This window comes from Papio anubis, chromosome 14 (assembly GCF_008728515.1).
Source record: "Papio anubis isolate 15944 chromosome 14, Panubis1.0, whole genome shotgun sequence".
NCBI classification, from domain to species: Eukaryota; Metazoa; Chordata; class Mammalia; order Primates; family Cercopithecidae; genus Papio; species Papio anubis.
This window is the reverse complement of record NC_044989.1, coordinates 105,412,192-105,431,572: the sequence shown is the minus strand read 5'-3', so window position 1 is coordinate 105,431,572 and position 19,381 is coordinate 105,412,192. Positions and strand designations below refer to the sequence as shown.

The 19,381-nt window shown below is 55.3% G+C and overlaps 1 protein-coding gene across 4 annotated transcripts in view; it reads right to left on the bottom strand.

Annotated features, from left to right (window-relative positions):
* The window catches only part of FAM178B (family with sequence similarity 178 member B), a 100,048-nt gene that overhangs the window by 19,499 nt on the left and 61,168 nt on the right, over window positions 1-19,381 (bottom strand). For 3 of the 4 annotated variants that reach the window (XM_031655586.1, XM_009184692.3, XM_009184691.4), the window contains one exon: window positions 7,710-7,797. In XM_031655586.1, coding sequence (XP_031511446.1) covers window positions 7,710-7,797 — 88 coding nt within the window. Of the gene's footprint in view, window positions 1-730; window positions 1,279-7,709; window positions 7,798-19,381 lie in introns of those variants that run through there. The other variant, XM_009184700.4, reaches the window with a different exon arrangement.

Genomic DNA, 19,381 nt, shown 5'->3' with positions numbered 1-19,381 from the left:
CCCATCCCATCGCTGCGCTACACTACCCATGCCGCGCGGACCACATCAAGCCTCCGTCCCAAAGTTATCGCATCCCCACTTTCGTCGCGCCTACCTGCTCGCCCCGCACGTACGCCCGCTCCTTACGTACTGGACCCTGCGGCGCGCGCCCGTCGCCCCAGGACCCCACACCCGCGTCCGTCTACCATCCTGGTTCCCTTACCCGCGCCCCACACTGCCGCATTTATCCCCGCCTTTGCGTACGCACGGACCTTTACCGCACACCACCAGCTTGCTCGTCCCCGGGTCGGACTGTACCGCCCGCCCAAATCCTCATTGCGATACATGCCGTTCCTCTCTTCGGGACTTGGCTCTTCTCTGTTGAGCACTTTCTATTCCTGTGTCATTTTCCAGGCCAATGACTATTATCCTTCCCATTTCGATGATGGGGTCGCCATTTTCAGGGTTTTCGCAGTAGATGCGTTGTCATTTTTGCCCATGGGTTTCTGCACAGATGCTGGGGTTCCCCGGTCAATAGCCGCCGGCTGGCGCCTGTGTATGTGGGATGGTGGAAACCCCTGTATCGTCGGTATTGTGTTCCAGTTCTGTGTCTCTAAAATGTCCTCCAACATTGTTCTGTTTGGGAGATTCTCCCTAAGGCCACCACCCAGCTGCCATTTACAGTTTGACTATGGCACCTAATCTATCAGCCGCCCCAGCCCCCATTTAGTTTTTGAATAAACTGCCCAACCTCTCTGAACACACAAGCTCTGAATCCCTCTGCAGGGAACGTGACCTGCGAAAGTCCAGGTGTCTACAGTTAGCCACTCCTTCTGGCCCCGTGTATGCACTTGATTTGGGTAGCCTGGGCCCAGCCCCAGCAAGGACTGCCCAGCTGCCCTGAAGCTAATTCTCGTTGTAGCAGAGGCAGGCAGGCTCCCAGCCCTTGGCCTCTGTGAGGCCACGACAGCCCTGGGGGCAGGGTGGGCAGTAAGCGGGAGCAGAGCCAAGGTAGTTCACAGAGCCACCATCTCTTTAGATGGCACAGGAGCAGGGTGATCACAGGCTAGGGGCTTGAGCCCCGCAGCCCAGCCCTCCCTTGAGCCTAGCCTGGCTGGCACACCTGGCTTCCTCCGGTGACTCACCCACCACCTGCTCAGCACATCAGCCGGTTATGGGCTGAGACAGCCCACAAGAGCAGCTGGGCTGGGGGCTGGGGGCTAGGAGTCAGGCTCAGGGCCTTAGCTTCTGGAAGGTGGCCAGGGCTTCTCAGCCTGGCGTCTGATCCCTTTGGGAGGGGAGAGGAAGGTTCTGGGCAAAGAGAGGCACCATCTGGGGCTTCATCCAAACCATAGCTGTGCCGCCTTACTCAGGCTTCACAAGTCAAGATAGTTTCCAAAACAGCCCTGCCCACTCAGGGCTCACAGCTGTGCAAGCACAGGGTCAGGCTCTGCAGTCCACACCCCCAGCGTGGCCTTCGGGCAGGCCTCGCCCGGCCGGGACCCTCCCTGCTACGGGAGGCCTGGGTAGGGCTGGGCAGGGGCGCAGGGACGGCACTCTTGCGGTGCTTGCTCTCGTGTTTTTCCTCTCACTCATGAAAACAGCTTGGCTGTGCTCAGCGCAGCAAGCTGCTGCCCCTGCGATCTGCCTGCGCCGTTGTGCCTTCCGACTGTTTATTCCCTTTTGTTTCCATCTCTGGATGCTCCAGCCAGTCTCTCTCCCACACACAAACTCCTCTCCAGGATAAGGGCTTGTTTGGGCCTTGCGGGAACCCGCGGGGATGGGTCAGATCAGAAGCCTCCCTATCTCAACCTCACTGCTGGCAGCTGGCTCTGCAAACGCTCAGCCGCTTAGGGCAGACGCCGGGATCGAGAAGCAAGGATCCCTCAGGAAGACAGGCCTCCACCAGCCTTCTCGGAGGCAGGGAAGATGCGGTGGAAGCTGATTTCCAGAGAGGCAACTGGCCACACAGCATGTTGCTCCTGGGTGCAAATCCTGGCTTCCTCCTCACCTAGGACAGGAAGCCAGGATCTCAAGTGTCTGCAAAGGCCCAACGACCTGCCTGCTGCTCCCTGGAGCTGGTGCCCTGCCTGGGCCTTCTGACCAGACACAGCCCCCGCCTCTCCCTCCCAGCTGTTGCTCCACACCCACCTTCTCAGTAAGGCCCACCTGCCCAAGTTCCCATCTGTCTGCCTGTCTGTCTGTCTGTCTATCCATCCATCCATCCATCCATCCATCCATCCATCCATCATCTGTCAATCAATCATCTATCTATCAATCAATCAATCATCTATCCATCTAATCTATCTACCTACCTACCTACCTACCTACCTACCTAGACAGAGTCTTGCTCTGTCGCCCAGGCTGGAGTGCAATGGCGCAATCTCTGCTCTCTGCAACCTCCACCTCCCGGGCTCAGGCAATTCTCCTGCCTCAGCCTCTCGAGTAGTTGGGATTATAGGTGGCCACCACCACGCCCAGCTAATTTTTGTAGTTTTAGTAGAGACAGGGTTTTACCATGTTGGCCAGGCTGGTCTCAAACTCCTGACCTCAAGTGATCCACCCACTTTGGCCTCCCAAAGCGCTAGGATTATAGGAGTGAGTCACAGTGCCTGGCCCTTTTGCAATTTACTTGCTTTTTATCACCTATTCCCCCTCCCTCCCTGGAATGTAAGCTCTCTGAGGGCAGTTTTTTCACTGCAAAGTCCCCAGAACCTAGAACCATGCCTGGCACAGGGTACACGTCTAGTAAGTATTTGTCAAAGGAACGAACGAATGAATAGATGAACAGTCGAGACTGCAGCTAATGTTTTCTGAGTAGATGCAAACATTTATCCCCCTTGATTTGAGTCACTTGAAGCCCACGTTTTCCAAACCCCAAACTGGAAGACATACTTTGACAAGAGGTTTACTGTGTTGCAAGAAGTGCCCCAGGATAAGAAGCGAACTCCTGATTTCCTCCCCAAACCTGCTCCACCTGCGTCTTGCCTAGGGTAGGCAAAGGGCGTCTCCATCCCGCCTGTTGCACAGACCTGGAGTCCTTGTCTCTGTTCTCTTGCATTGCACATCCCACTGTCTGTACTTGGGAAATGCACCTAGAGTCCGACCACTTCTCACCGCCCACACTGCTATTTCCCCAGGCCAAACCACTGCCATCTCTTGCCAGGATTACTGCAATCACCTTCTTCCTCTCCACTCCCAGTAGTCCCTTCTCAACACAGCAGCCAGAGTAATTTTTAAAGATTTTATAAATCAGATTTTGTTTCTTCTCTGCCCAAAACCTTGCAGGGGCTCCCCACTTCTGCGTAAAAGTCAAACCCTCACTGCGGCCTTGAGGCTCTGGCTAACTGAACCTCCACTTGCCTGTGTGACCTCAATGCTGTAAGTCCTGTCCTTCAAGTTCAGATCTCCAACGTGTGCTTCTGCTCCTGCTCCATGGGACCCCCGTTGCAGCTTGCGGGAGATAGAGCCCAGCAACTTGGCCATCGGTGACTCCTGCCCAGCAGTGCCCTGCAAACTGCTGTGCCCAGATCCAGCCCCGGGTCCTCTGCTCCTACACCAGTCAATTCTCAACCCCTGTGCCCCTTTCACAGTGAATCGATGGACAGAATTTCTCCAGCACTTGTGCACTGATGAGGGAAAGGATGGACGGTCCTTGTCCTCCTGTCTGTGAACTGGGACTAAAGCCCAAGGACCCAGCAGGGCACTTCACCATGAAGTACCGGGTGTGGTCCAGGATGTCCAGAGGCAAGAAGAGAGCTGGACAGGCTAAGGCGGTGCCCTGCAGTGGTCAAGGGCAGGACTTTAATCCCAGCTCTAGGCCGGGTACGGTGGCTCATGCCTGTAATCTCAGCACTTTGGGAGGCTGAGGCAGGAGGATCGCTTGAGTCCAGGAGTTTGTGACCACCCTGGACAACATGGCGAAACCATGCCTCTATAAAAAATACAAAAATTCACTAGGTGTGGTGGTGCACACCCATAGTCCCAGCTACTCGGGAGGCTGAGGTGGGAGGACCACTGAGCCAGGGAGGTTGAGGCTGCAGTGAGTCGTGATCACACCACTGCACTCCAGCCTGGGAGAGTGAGACACTGCCTCAAAAATAAAATAGTCCCAGCTGTGCCACTTCCCTGTTGGGTGACCCTGGAAAGTTTCGCTATCTGTAAAATGTGGATGACAGTAAGTCTGAGGGCCTTGGGCTGCTAGGAGGGGCGAGTGCTGAGGACAGCAGCCAGGACACAGCTGTGCACACAGGAGCTGCCACTATTGCGGGTTGGGGGTGACAGGTGGAAAGGAAGAGGCGGCCCAGACACAGCCAGAGCTGTGTGCAGAGAGCAGGCAGGGCCTGTGAGGAGGCCCAAGGAGAACACACGGCACTAGTAAGCCCCGTGGAGGAGACGCTGGGAAAGGGGCATGTGGGCTGAGTGGGCGGCTGTGGGGACAAGGTGGCCCTTTGAAGGAGTGTTTCAGGAAGGTCTGACAGGCCAGACTGGAAAGGGGAGTGCCTGGCAGCCTGAAGACCTGGGAGGAGGCTGTGAGCAGCCCTGGGCTTGCAGTGGAGACGGGGAGGGAGCTCCAGGAAGGCCATGGGCAGGTCCCTGCCGGTCCTTCCTATCCCTCCGGTCGCCATGAATCTCACCCCCTTTCTCCTTTTTGCAGTACAAGCACTGACTCAGCCTCCAAGACCTGGCTCAGGGCATCTTCTCTAGCAGCCGCCGCACTGTGCCTGGGCAGAGTTAGTCACTGCGGCCGTGGCCGACTTGCTCACCCCTCTCTTCTGAGGTCATCTGGTGCTGTCTCCCCAGTGCCAGTACCTGGCACAGAGCCTGGCACTCAGGTTGCTCAGCTAGTGTCTAACGAACACACGGGTGCATGGTGGGCACACAGCAACTGGCCTGGACCTGGCTTGGCCCTGACAGGCTGCAAGACCCCGGCCGCTGGGGAGCCTGCGAGACCTGCCGGGCCAGGATCTCTCAAGGGGAGGCAGCGCCACTCCATGTATCTTTTTCTTTTAAAAAACAAAACAAAACAGGGTCTTGCTTTGTCGCTCAGGCTGGAGTGCACTGGAGCCATCATGGCTCACTGCAGCCTTGACCTCCAGAGCTCAAGCCATCTTCCCACCTCAGCATCCCTGCCCCAAGTAGCTGGAACTACAGGCACGTGCCACCATGTCCAGCTAATTATTTTCCTTTTTGTAAAGAACTCCTGGGCTCAAGTGATCTTCCCACCTCAGCCTCTCAAAGTGCTGAGATTACAGGCGTGAGTCACTGCCTCCTGCGCCCCCATTCCCCACTTTTTTTTTTTTTTTTTTTAGCAAAGGTGTCTGGCTCTGTTGCCCAGGCTGCAGTGCAGTGGTGTGATTATAGCTCACTGTAGCCTCCAACTCCTGGGCCCAAGGACCGTCAGCCCTTCCTCCATGACACTTCCCCGCTGCCACTCTGACCTCCACCAGGAAGGCAGCCCCACCAAGCTTTCCTCACTCTGTGCACAGCTGCTGGCCAACAAAAAACAAAACGAAGCAAAATGCCAAGCCTTGAACTGGCTCTCATTCTCTCTCTCCGGCCACCTGTGTTGCGCCCCCTCTGGACTCCACTCTGCGCTGGGCCTGTCCCTCAGTCTGCGTCCCAAAGTCCTCCCAAGCACCCCATCTTGGGCTCCCTCTGCCTCTAACTGCTGGTTGTTCCCAGCCACACCGCTGCGTCCCTCTGTTCTTCCTTCCTCACAGAGACCATCTGTGAAGTGACATCAGTGCCAGACACCTCCTCACTGCCCCTCCCAAGGTCTCAGCCTGGGGCACATTCTCCCCATGCACCCCGACAACCCACCTGGGTGTCCGTCCCTTCCACAAGCGTGCACTGCCTTCCCGGGGTGTGCCAGGCACTGCCAGGTGCCGAGGGGCAGCAGGGGGCAGAAACTATGTGTTCCCTGTTCTTCAGGGGCTTACGTTCTGCTTGGGGGTAGGGGGTGGAAAACACAGATGCTGAGCAAACACGAAAAACCAGGGGGTGGCCCCCAGGAGTGACTTAGGACAAGATGAAAGCCAGTGCTGGGGCACTCTGGATCGGGTGGCCAGCAAGGCCCCTTGTGGAGACGACATTTCAGCTGGAGTGGGAACGACAAGCAGCTCCAGCCCGACAAAGGCCTGGGGGAAGCACTCAAGGCAAAGGGGGCATCTGAGGCAAAAGCCGGGGCAAAAGCCAGGCCGAAGCCCCTCAGACAACCCAACCCCACCGGTCACTTCTCTGAACTGCCTCCTTGCAGTCACAGCACCTGGCACGTGCCGGAACATTGTCTCAGCCCTCTGGGCAAGGCGCTATGCTGCCTGAGTGGCTAGAGATGCACAGACTGTAGCCAGAGTACCCCTAGCGTGGCTGAGCTGGAAGGGTCAGCTGTACCTAGCAGCTGTTCTTCTAGGATTCCAGGAAGATTACTGAGGAGGTGCGGGCACGCTCAACCTCCCTTCCATCCATGCTTGGCCTGCCAGTGACCCTTTCATCACCTCGTGATGTCCTCTGAGCTGTCAGGAGGCTGCAGCCAGGGCTTTTGGAGAGAAGAGGAACAGGACAGGAAGGCCAAACTCTTTTTTTTTTTTTTTTTTTTTTTTTTTTGAGACAGAGTCTCGCCCTGTTGCCCAGGCTGGACTGCAGTGGTGTGATCTTGGCTCACCGCAACCTCCGCCTCCCGGGTTCAAGCAGTTCTCCTGCCTCAGCCTCCCGAGTAGCTGGGATTACAGGTGCCCACCACCATGCCCGGCTGAGTTTTTGTATTTTTAGTAGACCTGGGGTTTCACCATGTTGGCCAGGCTGGTCTTGAACTCCTGACCTCAAGTGATCCACCGGCCTTGGCCTCCCAAAGTGCTGGGATTATAGGCGTGAGCCACCACGCCCAGCTCAGAAGGCCGAACTCAATGCCCTTGCTGCCCTAACAATGCCTAACACTGAGGACTAGGAGGGGACATCAGAGGGAGTAGTTTTAATTTAATAGTATTTGTTTTCATCTTTACAAATACTATTTGTTTTTATGCTTTACTATAAAAAATAACAACAAAAAAACGGGCTGGGGACATTGTTGGGGGGTTGTGTTTAACGAGTGTAGGGTTTCAGTCTGGGAAGATGAAAGAGTTCTGGAGATGAATGGTGGTGACGGCTGCACAACCGTGTGAATGCACTTAAGGCCCCTGAATTGTACACTTAGAAATGGCTGAAATACTACGCTTAAGAATGGTTACGATGATTACAAAAAAATTAAATAAATGAATTTAATTCATTTATTTGAATTAAATGCTCATTGCAACCTCCGCCTCCCGGGTTCAAGGAATTCGCTGCCTCAGCCTCCCGAGTAGCTGAGATTACAGGTACCCGCCACCACGCCCAGCTAGTTTTTGTATTCTTAGTAGAGACAAGGGTTTCACCATATTGGCCAGGCTGGTCTCAAACTCCTGATCTCAGGCGATCCTGCCCGCCTCAGCCCCCCAGCGTGCTGGGATTATAGGCGTGAGCCACCGCACCCAGCCTTCACTACCATTTTAAGAAAAGACAGGCTCTCAGCTCACTGCTCTGTCCTCACCGCCTAGCACATGGCTGGCACGCAAGTGGTAATTCTTGATGAAAGAACATGAGTAGAGAGTTCAGATCCAGCTTAGGTCTCGGCCCTGATGTTCCCGGCCTTTGGGGAAAGGCTCCAGAGCCCGCAGGCCGTGGCCTTCCTGCCCAGGCCTGAAGCAAACACTCACCTGGGTCTTCTCTTGCCAGAGAGGGAGTGTCTCCTGCTGGCCCAGCATTCGAGCAATGACCACAAGGCTGAGTTGGCTTCGAAGCCGCCTGGGGGAGAAGAAGCAACAGCTTGAGAGGGGGTGTGCTGGAAATCGGGGAGCCCGAGCAGGGGGCAGGACACCCATGGAGAGGAGAATTTGTGGGAGCCACCCTCCATCTGGGGTCCCCACCGTCCATCTAGGGTACCCCAAAGGGCTTTCTCCATTGGCTGATAGCATTATTATGTATTCCAGGAGGAATGACACTCTCGGGATCGGAAAATTAAATAGTAAGTCCACACCAAGACTCCAGTTCCTGGTCATTTCAGAGGCCCACAGAGCAGGCAGGGCTTTTCTTAGTTCATCATCCCCTCTGCCGATACACATCCATGGATCCATAGAGGCAGGGGCGCTGAACTGCTTTGCAATACACCTCTGCCTCTTCTTTCCTTTGTGGTGCCAACCCTGCAGGGTGGGGGAGGCTGGGTGACTGACCTGGCCTGCGGAGGCCAAACTTCCCGGTTTTCTTTTCACCCAGTATCCACTGGGCTTTCCTTGGGGAAATCCATCTCCTGCCAGGCTCCCAGGACAGGCACCTGACCCAGTCACTGAGAGGTGGCCTCGGGCTGTGACTGAACTATCAGCAAAGTGCAGGCGTGTGGGCCTTTCCAGCAGGGTGGCCACGACAGCCGCTGGTGGCCATCCTGCCTCCTGGAGGGAGAACCAGTAAGAGGAAGCCACAGGGAGGCAAAGAGGCTGAGACAGAGCCCTGAGAACGCCCAGAGCTGTGCCTGGAACCCCTGGCCCCTGGACCTCTCAACCCAGCCGTGCATGCAGAGACGCTCCCTGGGTGAAGGGGAACTGAGGCAGGAATGGTTTCCTCAAAGCTCCGGTGTGGCTGGGATCACAGAGGCACTAATCTAGGGTCTAAAACCCCGGGGCGCTTTTAAACTTTCTTAGGAAAGAGTCAAGAAAGCCAGAGGACTTAGCAAAGCAGCAGACTCTGGATTTTTCAAAACGCAGCGGCAGCAGCAGCAGCAGCAGCAGCAGCACCCCGGAAGAGCCGACACGAACTGGGGCCACGCCAGGGGCTGGTGGGGGCGCGGCGTTATGGGCGCTCACACGGCTGGCAGGATACTGATGGGTGCACCACTGCCGAAAACTGGCAAGATCTACTGAAGACGTGATGCCTACCCCATGCCCAGCAATCCTACTCCTAGGTACAAAGGTGCAAAAAAGGAGAGGCACTAGAAGGCTTGAGCAGTAGCAGCAGCAGCAGCAGCACAGTGGACAGACAGATCAGACGGCATCCATACGGCTCAGTCCTATGGCGGGGTTGTGACTATGAATGAACCACAACCACCTCCAACAACATGAATGACCTCCAGTGTGGGAGGAAAGCAGCCAGACACAGAAAATGTATCTGCATGGTCTCATTTTTTTGTTGTTTTTTGAGACAGAGTCTCGCTCTGTTGCCAGGCTGGAGTGCAATGGCATGATCTTGGCTCACTGCAACCTCTGCCTCCCAGGTTCAAGCGATTCTCCTGCCTCAGTCTCCCAAGTAGCTGGGACTACAGTCACGCACATACCACCATGCCTGGCTTTTTTTCTTTTTTTTTTGTATTTTTAGTAGAGACGGGGTTTTGCCATGTCAGCCAGGCTCGTCTCGAACTCCTGACCTCAGGTGATCCAGTCGCCCTGGCCTCCCAAAGTGCTGGAATTACAGGCATGAGCCACAGTGCCCCGCCAACATGGTCTCATCTATATAAGGTACAAACATGGGCATGCCAGTTATCGTACTCCACACCTGCAGTCCCTGCTACTCAGGATGCTGAGGTGGGAGGATTGCTTGAGCCTTGGAGTTCGTGGCTACCTTGGGCAACATAGCAAGACCCCAACTCTTTTATGCCTGGGTTTAAATGATTCTCCTGCCTCAGCCTCCCAAGTAGATGGAATGACAGGCACCTGCCATCACGCCTGGCTAATTTTTGTATTTTTAGTAGAGACAGGTTTCACCATCTTGGCCAGGCTGGTCTTGAACTCCTGACCTCATGATCTACTCACCTCAGCCTCCCAAAGTGCTGGGATTACAGGTGACCCCAACTCTTAAAAAAAACAAATGCAAATGGCAAACTTCAGCTGTTGGAAGCTGGATCCTGGTAACCCTGGGGTGGGGGTGGGGGGCAGGTTCCGATCATGTTTCATTTCTTGACCTGGGTGCTGGTTTCATGTACATCGGACTTGTGAAAATGCACTGAGCCATACACTTAACTGTCTTTGCTCTATTCTGATTGTATATTGTAGTTCAATAAAACAATTAAGAAAAAAATTCAGGCCAGGCACAGTGGCTCATGCCTGTTATCCCAACACTTTGGGAGGCCAAAGCGGGTGGATCATTTGAGGTCAGGAGTTCAAGACCAGCTTGGCCAACATGGTGAAACCCCATCTCTACTAAAAATACAAAAATTAGCTGGGCATGGTGGCAGGCGCCTGTAGTCCCAGCTACTCGGGAGGCTGAGGCAGGAGAACTGCTTGAACCTGGGAGGCGGAGGTTGCAGTAAGCCAAGATCACATCGCTGCACTCCAGCCTGGGCGGCAGAGTGAGACTCTGTCTCAAAAAAAAAGAAAAAGAAAAAAAAAAGATTCAGCTGGAAGGGAGATAGGATTGCTAGATTTAGCAAATTAAAATATAAAATGCCCGGTTAAGCCGGGTGCGGTGGCTCACGTCTGTAATCCCAGCACTCTGGGAGGCTGAGGTGGGTGGATCAGCTGAGGTTGGGAGTTCAAGACCAGCCTGACCAACATGGAGAAACCGCGTCTCTACTAAAAATACAAAATATACACACACACTATATATATATATATTTTTATATATAGTATAATATATATAATATATAATGTAATATATAGTATTATATATGTGCATATATATATATCTTTTTTTGAGATGGAGTTTCACTCTTGTTGCCCAGGCTGACATGCAATGGTGTGATCTCGGCTCACTGCAACCTCCTCCTCCTAGGTTCAAGTGATTCTCCTGCTACTGTGCACTTGCCTAACCCCGCAGTGCCCCCGTGTACTCACCCAACCCCGCAGCACCCCTGTGTACTCGCCCAACACCACAGAGCCCCTGTGTACTCACTCAACACTCCCTACTTCCCCCACGCCAGAGCACTGAGGAAAGGCAGCGCCCACCCGGACTGAGCCACAGGATAACGAACAGAAGCCCCTCATTCCCGCTCTACGGCCCCTGCAACAGACCCCCGTGGGTGCAGGCCACCCCCTGGCCCCACACCCAGAGCCCCAAGCTTCAGTTTCTCCCCCACCCACAGGCCTTCGCCTCCCTGTCAGACAGGGCCGGCTTTCCAGCTGTTCAGGAGCCCCGGCAGCAGCTGGGCTGGGAACACAGTGGGAGGTCAACGGCCCCTCTGAGCTGCTCCACAGCGAACTCAAAGCCAGTCAGAAGTCTGCATCTGGGCTTCATTAATCCAAAACCCAAGGCCTGCGCGGGAGCTCGTTTACTCGTTTACTCGCAGCGGGCGAGGAGGGCTGGCCCGGTCTGGGGGTGAGGGGAGCAGGCGGGCCGGCAAAGCAGTGCTAGGGGTGGTTCCAGAAGGGAAGAGGCGGGCAGGGCGGGTCAGGATGGGGCTGTTATCCAGAAATGAAGAAAAGCACCAGAAAAAGCACCAAAAGGGTAAATGGATGAAAATAAACCCACATCTGAGTGGCAAGTCCCCTCGCTGTCCCTGCCTGCCCGCTGCCTTTCATCCTGATGGCCCTCCCCGCCTTTTAAACCCAGTCCCGCATTCTCAGTTCCCACTGGGACACAGCAGGAGGAAGGGGGCAAGACCACTTTTTTATTTTGCAGACTGAGAATTTATTCCATGGAGGAGAAAAAGAAAAGCCGCACCCCCACACCACCCAAACTGTGCAGGGCGCAGGCAGAGGCGCTGGCTGTGGGCTCTCCCTCCCACAGAAGAGGCCTGACCCCACTTGACAGGGCCTCCCTGGAACTCCAACCAGGTTCAGAGGAGGAGGCAGAAGCCATGGGGCCATCCCAGTCACTGTCATATAAGGCAACAGGCTCCAGCCCTGGCGTGCACCAGCCGGGCCAGGCCAGGCCAGGCCAGCCTCTGCCCCCGCCTTGTCCCCCCCACCCACCACGGGCCTCCACAAGACCAGGATACTGGATTAGCACTCAGAGGAGCCGAAGGCACTGAGACATTCAGAAATGACTTTTCCAAACCCGCAGCAGGGTCAGAAGTGGAATGCCAGCGCTCTGCTTCCCTGCCTCCGCAAGCGGCACCCAGGAAGGCAAAGGCACCAACCACGTGGGCCGCTGGGATGTCGGGTGGTGACATAGGCCAGAACAGCCCCCCTGGAGCCCCTTGTCTTCACTCCCTGGGAGGGGAACTGGGCCCTGCCAACACTGAACTGCCCTAAAAGGCTGTCAGGCACCTGGCCAAAGGCATGAGCTGCCTTTTCCAGTCTCCAGGGCAGCTCAGGAAGCAACAGCAGTGGCCTGTTCCACCGTGGCAATGCTGCCTGACGCGCTGCCTCAGGGTGTGCGCCTGGCTCGTGGGCCTCGTCCATCAGGCTGCCTGTCAGCCACCCGCTCGGCACTCCTTCCCTAGACTCTTCTGTTGTGCACTTGTCAGGTGGGAAGAACCAGGGGGTGGGCTTAGAAGCTGGTTGTCCCTCCCGGGGGTCTGCGAGCCCACAGCCACCAGACTGCCTGATCATCCACAGACCAGTCTGAGCACGCACTGTGTGGACGGGAGGAGACGGCGGGACACAGTCGGCCACAGACCCAGATGAGTGGACCACCACAGGGCAACATGAGGAACCCGTCTACAACCAGGCACATCGACATGGAGGGGTCCCACAAACCAGGTGTTGAGCCAAGGAAGCCAGACCCACGGGAGAACACGCTGCATGGTCCCATTTATATAAATGTTTAAAAACAGGCAAAATTGGGCTAGGCATGGTGGCTCACATCTGTAATCCCAGCACTTTGGGAAACTGAAGCAGGAGACTCATTTGAGGCCAGGACTTCGAGGCCATCCTGGGCAACATAGGGAGAACCCATCTCTCAAAAACCAACCAACCAACAAAACAGATAAAATGGATCTATGTGATGGAAGCCACGGAAGTGATTACCTCTGCAGGAGGGAATGCCTGGCAGGGGCCTGACAGGGCTTCTGGGGAGCTGCAGATGTTCTGTCCCATGGTCAAGTGGTACACGGATGATCTCTTGCAAAGGATATGAAGTGTCCTCCTATAATATGTCCTTCCATTCATACGTGTTATAAGCAAATTAAAAGGTACACATGGACAATCATAGCAACTTTCATTCTCATCTCCCTTTCTTTGTATGATGATAAAAATCACAGAACCTCAGGCTCAGAAAACAGCTTGAAGTCGGCCGGGCGTGGTGGCTCATGCCTGTAATCCCAGCACTTTGAGAGGCTGAGGCGGGAGAATCACCTGAGGTCAGTTCGAGAGCAGCCTGGCCAACATGGTGAAACCCCGACTCTACAAAATATACAAAAATTAGCCGGGTGTGGTGACGGGCGCCTGTCATCTCAGCTACTCGGGAGGCTGAGGCAGAAGAATCACTTGAACCTGCGAGGCAGAGGTTGCAGTGAGCTGAGATTGCGCCACTGCACTCCAGCCTGGGCGACAGATCGAGACTCTGTCTCACAAAAAAAAAGAAAACACCTTGAAGTCACCTAATCTAGCTTCTGCATAGTTATCCATTTTAATTCTTTGCCACACCCCCAACCAGTGTTCACTTGAGCAAAGAAAGTGCGGCATCTGCCAAGACAGCCCAAATTCATTTACTGGACTAACCAAAGGAAATTGTTCCCACATTTTGCCAAAACCTGCCCTTCTGGGACTTCCACTCAAAGCTTCTGGATCCCATCCTCTGGGGCGTCCAGGAGGGAGCTCTCCGCCAACCTAGGTCCTCCACGCTTGGAAGAAGTTGCCACATTCCCGTGGCTGCCACTTCCTGCAGGCGCCACGTCCCCTCCATTCCCATCTTTTGGCATCTTTTTTTGCCATTTTGGTTCGGGTCCTCTGAGGTCCCTGGGGGTTGTCCATGTTCCCTTTCAAGAGAGACACTCGGAGCTGAGGCTGATGCTCATTTTCTTGGCAGATCTACAACACAACGCAGTGAACAGATTGAGCCCAAAGTCGTCTTTTTTCACACGTCTTGCTGTCAAATCCCATTTCCCAGATCCTGTTCTTAATTGTGCAGCTGGGCCTCTCTTTTCAACTCAGTCCATCATTACGGTCGGTTGAGATCTTCTGAAATCTTCAGTCTGCTGTCAGTTGTATTCATGTCATCTGTGAATCCGACCATTGTTCCATTAACAGCCTCATCCAAAACACGGGGCCTGCCCTGGTCAACCTGCGAGTGGAGACCGAACTCGGGGTGGTGACAGGGCCTGCCCTCTGGGCACACTCTGATGGCCAGCAGCACCTTTTGATAATGAGCCTGCTTCATTCTATCATCGTTTGGCCTGCACTCCGTCATGCCGAACCCAGGCTGTGACGACAGCCTCTACCAAATGCCCAGGAAATCTACATACAGGCACTGCACAGTCCTTTCTGGAGTATGATTCTGGTTCATCTGTGGAAAAGTGAGGCTTGCCTGGTATGATTTCTTGTTAGGACTCCTAGAAGCCAGTGCATCCTTTCCTATGTATGTGCTCCCAAGCCAGAATCCCCTGGGGAATGACGTGGAGGAGCACATCAAGCACTCTCGCCCCCATCTCCTGGAAGCCCTCCGCCTCCAAAGTCCCCATGGAGCCACGGCCCCATCTGCGTGTCTCCCAGCAGTAGGGAGACGTCATCCCGCCGGGGACACAGCCTCCTCTGCACAGCGAGGTCGGCCATGCAGCCTCCCACTCTCTTAGGCTTTAATCCCTTTCGACGACCAATATTTGATTCCAAATGAAAACCTGTTCTCCTTGACGAAGATGACAGAAGCAAAATAGGAATCACGTAGTGTTGCTCTCTCTCCATCAGGGCTAACATTTTACTGTCAGCCCCAAACCACACTCCTTGCTTCAAAAATAACTACACAGAAACTCCTTTTATGGCCTTCGGCGTTTCCCAACAATACTCCCACTGGTCCACACCCTGTGTCTGGTTGTCTTACTCTGGTGCCCTTTCCAAACCTGAGACCACGAACAAGCTCTGAGGGGAGCCCCTGCAGCCTTTAATGCTTCCCTCCTTTTCCTCGCTGGGCTCCTTTGTAATCCATATTCAAAGTTTCAGTGCAAGATCTCCCAGCCCACCTGAAACCTCTCTTCTTAGAATCTTTTTTTTTTTTTTTTTTGAGACAGAGTCTTGCTCTGTTGCCCAGACTGGAGTGCAGTGGCGCGATCTCGGCTCACTACCACCTCAGCCTCTGGAGTAGCTGGGACTACAGGTGCATGCCACCACGCCTGGCTAATTTTCGTATTTTTAGTAGACCTGGGGTTTCACCATGTTGGCCAGGCTGGTCTTGAACTCCTGAACTCAAGTGATCCACCTGCCTTGGCCTCCCAAAGTGCTGGGATTACAGGCGTGAGCCACCGCGCCCAGCCCTGTAATCTATTTTTTCTTTTTTAAGTCCTCTTTATGTTTCTTTGAAATCTGCCCTCCAGAAGCAGACACAGCCCGAGGGTGCCGCGTGAGTCCCCCCGCCGTGCCAGGCTCTGTGGACTCAGGGAGTACGGTCACAGCACCTGTCCCTCTGATGCCCACGGCCCGTGTCAGCGAGGGGACAGCCTGATGGGCCTGCAACACGGGCTGCTCGAAGAGGAGATGCTTTGGCCTGAGCCTCGTCTTGAGGCTGAAGACATGTGAACCAGGCAGAGAAGGAGGATGGGAAGAGGCCCCTCCAGGAGGAGGAGACAGACGCAGAAAAGCTTGGAGGCAAAAGACCATCTTGAGTTGGGGTGGCTGCCAAGTTCCAGAATGCGGTAAAAGCGTGGAAGCCTGCAGGGGGCAGGGTGGCATGTGAGCCTGGGAAAGAGGGCACCAAGCCCCTCCCATCCCAGGCTGCGCTGTGGCATATTTCACCCTGAGGGGGAAAGTCCGAGGATTTTAAGCACATCAGCGATATGACCACATGAGCATCTGAAGGAAGGTCACACTCCAGGACAGCACAAGGTGGAGCTGGTGGAGAGCCTGGAAAGAGACGGTGGGATGCTCTGGCGGAAATCCAAGGGGGTTGCAGGAAGAGCTGCACCAAGGCAGCCACAGGGAGGGTGAGGAGGAGACATGAGCACTCTGGGAGACTGGAGAGCTCCAGGGCACCAAAACTGTCCATAGGACTCCAGGCCTGGGCAGTGGGCAGGCGCTGGTGCCACTCATGGAGCCATGGAAGACAGGGAAGAGGTCCTCCTGGGAAGGCGATGACTCCTGTTTCCCACATGCTGAATCCCAGACATTCGCCACACAGATCGGTACTCAGCAGGAAAGTCTGGCCACAGGTATTCATTTGGGAGCTGCTAGCATGTCCCTGGAGTTGAGGCCTCAGATGCCAACGAGATGGTGTCTCAGGCTGGCTTCCCCAGAACGTAGGCTCTGAAATGGATATTATCACGCAGGGAATTTACGTCGGAAGAGAGGACGCAAGGAATTTATGCAGGGAGAGACAAAGGAAACCCAGCTGCCGTGCAGCCACAGTGAAGGCCTCAGCTGACCCCACGAGGACTCCGGAGCTAGCAGGGTCCTTCAGAGACATCCTCAGCTAAGGCAACGTGGGAGACCTTTGTGCCCCAGCACCGGGCTGCTGCCAAGGAAGGAGCCCAGCTCTGGTAAGGTGACCACCTTTGGCAGAGGTGACGCCTGATGTGGGCTGGCACTCCCAGCAGTGGAAAGAGTGCCCCAGTCCTGGATTGGGGCAACCAGCACTCCCAACTTCATGGGCCTGTACCACAAGAGGGGCTAGGGCAGAATCCTGAAGTCCACCAAGACTCAAGGGCTGGTAGGGGAGGGGTGTCCCTGAGGGCAGCTGAGGAAGCCAGGAGGGCACTGGGAAGCCCAGGGAAAGAAGTGCTGGCTGCTCATCAGGAAGGGTCCTTGGTGATGGAGCAGGTTGACTGGAGTGCCTGGTGCCACAGGAGGTGTCTCCTCAGCTCCTGGCCTTTTAGGTCCCTCAGATACCCCAAGAGGGAGCTGTATCCTCTCCAGCCATGTCCCCTTCCTGGCAATCATGGCCTGACTGCCGCCCACCTTCCCGCTGCCGTCTGCCTCCAGCTCCAGCCCAGGCTCCGGACGGGACCTTCATCTTGCCTCTTGTTCCTCCAGATTTGGGGCCCTTCTGAAATCTCCAGGTTGACTGGGCCTTGACTGCCTCCCTCCAGACGCTGCGGCCTCACCCGCCCACAGTGAGAGCTCTCTGCTCTGATGCTCTGAAGCACTCAACCTGCCCGAGGGTGGGCAGGACTCAGCCATGAGAGAAAGAGAACTGGGGGAGGAAGTTTGGAACTGCGGCAGGAGCGAGAGGGAGATGTGGGTGGAGACAGAATGGCTGTTTTAAGGTAGGAGACACAGGAACGCATTTATTTGCTGCAGAGAAACCTAGTGAACAAAAAGCAAATGGTACAAGGAAAAGAGATGACTGCAGAAGGTTTTTGGGAGAGGCAGGACTGCCGGGATCCAGAATGAAGGGTGCAGTGGGCAGCAGGGAGGTGAGAACTGTGAGCGCACTGCGTTTGTCTAGTGTGGGTGGCTGTTTGCTGGGAGTGCAGAGGCTTCAGCAGCAGGAAGCATGGAGTCTGCTGAGGTCCCCAGGAGGCTGGCCAGGAACTCACAGTGGCTCTGGGCAGCCTGAAGGGGTCACAGGCCAAGATGGGGACAAGGGACATGCATGTGGCATCACTCCGTTTGGCCGTGCAGTTTCAGGTCTGAGAACAGGCAGGCAGGGAGTCCACAGTGGAGAAGGGGTCCAGGTGCTGACCCAGGGCCCAGCAGTGGTGAGGGGAGAAGATGGGGCCCTCTGGCCCCGCAGTGAGGAACTGAACACAAATGGGAGGGAAATGAGGCGGCCACAGTGCATCTGCGCCTGTCCCCGCTCTTATCCCCAATGTGCAAGGACCTGATGGGCGTGAGGCTGCTCTCCCCCTAGGCTGCTGCACTTCCGCTCCATCAGTCAGTTCCTCCTTGGCTGGCTGCTCCAGACAGAACACTAAGAGGATCCTGGGGTGCTCCAGAATTCACAAGAAGATAGAGAACCTGGCCGAGGGACGTGGAGCAGCAGGGTCCCTGCCCAGAAGAGCCTGAGAGGACTGCGGTCCCTGGGTCCTGTCTTCAGGAGCGTCCAAGTGGTCAGGCACGGGTCTCGCTCCCAGAGGTGGAACAAAGGAGTGCCTGACTCCTGGCTTCTGGGCAGAGCGGGTGCGAGGAAGATGCCTCAACACAGGAAGGAAGCCCACACCGCCTGCAAACCTCCGCGTATTTCCGTCACGGGAAGAAATTAGGAGAGAGGCAAACGCTGTTGGCTTTTACTTATTGGCCAAATATTTACTCAGCACCCGTGATATTCCAGTCCCTGCTCTGTTCTGGGTGCTGGGGACGCAGTCATGCGGGAGATGGAGGGAGCCCTCCCGCTCAGGGAGCTCACACGCGTGGGGAGGGCCGGGTCACAGTTCACTTCTGGTCCTGGCAGTCAGTGGGGAAAAATGAGGAAAGGGAGGTTCTGCAGAGCCCTGAGGTGGAAGCTCATTTGGAAAAAAGGATCAGGTGAAGCCTCTCTGAGACAGTGACATGTGGGCAGAGACCACCATGATGAGAAGGTAGGAGTCTCCTACCAACGTGCGGGCATGGGGGAGGGTGAGCACCAAGACACAAGTGCCCAGTGCACCCCGGGGACAGGGAGAAGGGCAGAGAGGGCAGAGCCACACTGCAAAGGGGCCTTAGCGGCCACCTCAAAGACTCCAGGCTTCCTTCCAAGATGATGCAAAGTCTTGGAAGATTCTGGAGCAGGGAAGTGACTCAACCGCTTATGACAGCTCTTTTATGGTTCACTGTTTTAGGTGTCATCATGTTGTAATGATGTTTTAAAATACCCACCGAGGGCTGGGCACTGTGATCTCAGCACTTCGGGAGGCCAAGGTGGGAGGATCACTTGAGCCCAGGGGTCTAAGACCAGGCTGGGGAACACAGAGAGATCCTGTCTCTACAAAAGTTTAAAGAAGTTATCTGGGGCCGGGCGCGGTGGCTCAAGCCTGTAATCCCAGCACTTTGGGAGGCCGAGGCGGGTGGATCACAAGGTCAGGAGATGGAGACCATCCTGGCTAACATGGTGAAACCCCGTCTCTACTAAAAATACAAAAAACTAGCCGGGCGCGGTAGCGGGCGCCTGTAGTCCCAGCTACTTGGGAGGCTGAGGCGGGAGAATGGCGTAAACCCGGGGGGCGGAGCTTGCAGTGAGCCGAGATCGCGCCACTGCACTCCAGCCTGGGAGACACAGTGAGACTCCGTCTCAAAAAAAAAAAAAAAAAAAAGAAGTTATCTGGGTGGGATGGTGCACGCCTGTAGTCCCAGCTGCTTGGGAGGCTGAGGCAGGAGGATCACTTAAGCTCAGGAAGTTGAAGCTGCAGTGAGCCTCGATGGTACCACTGAACTCCTGCCCGGGCGACAGAGATTCCGTC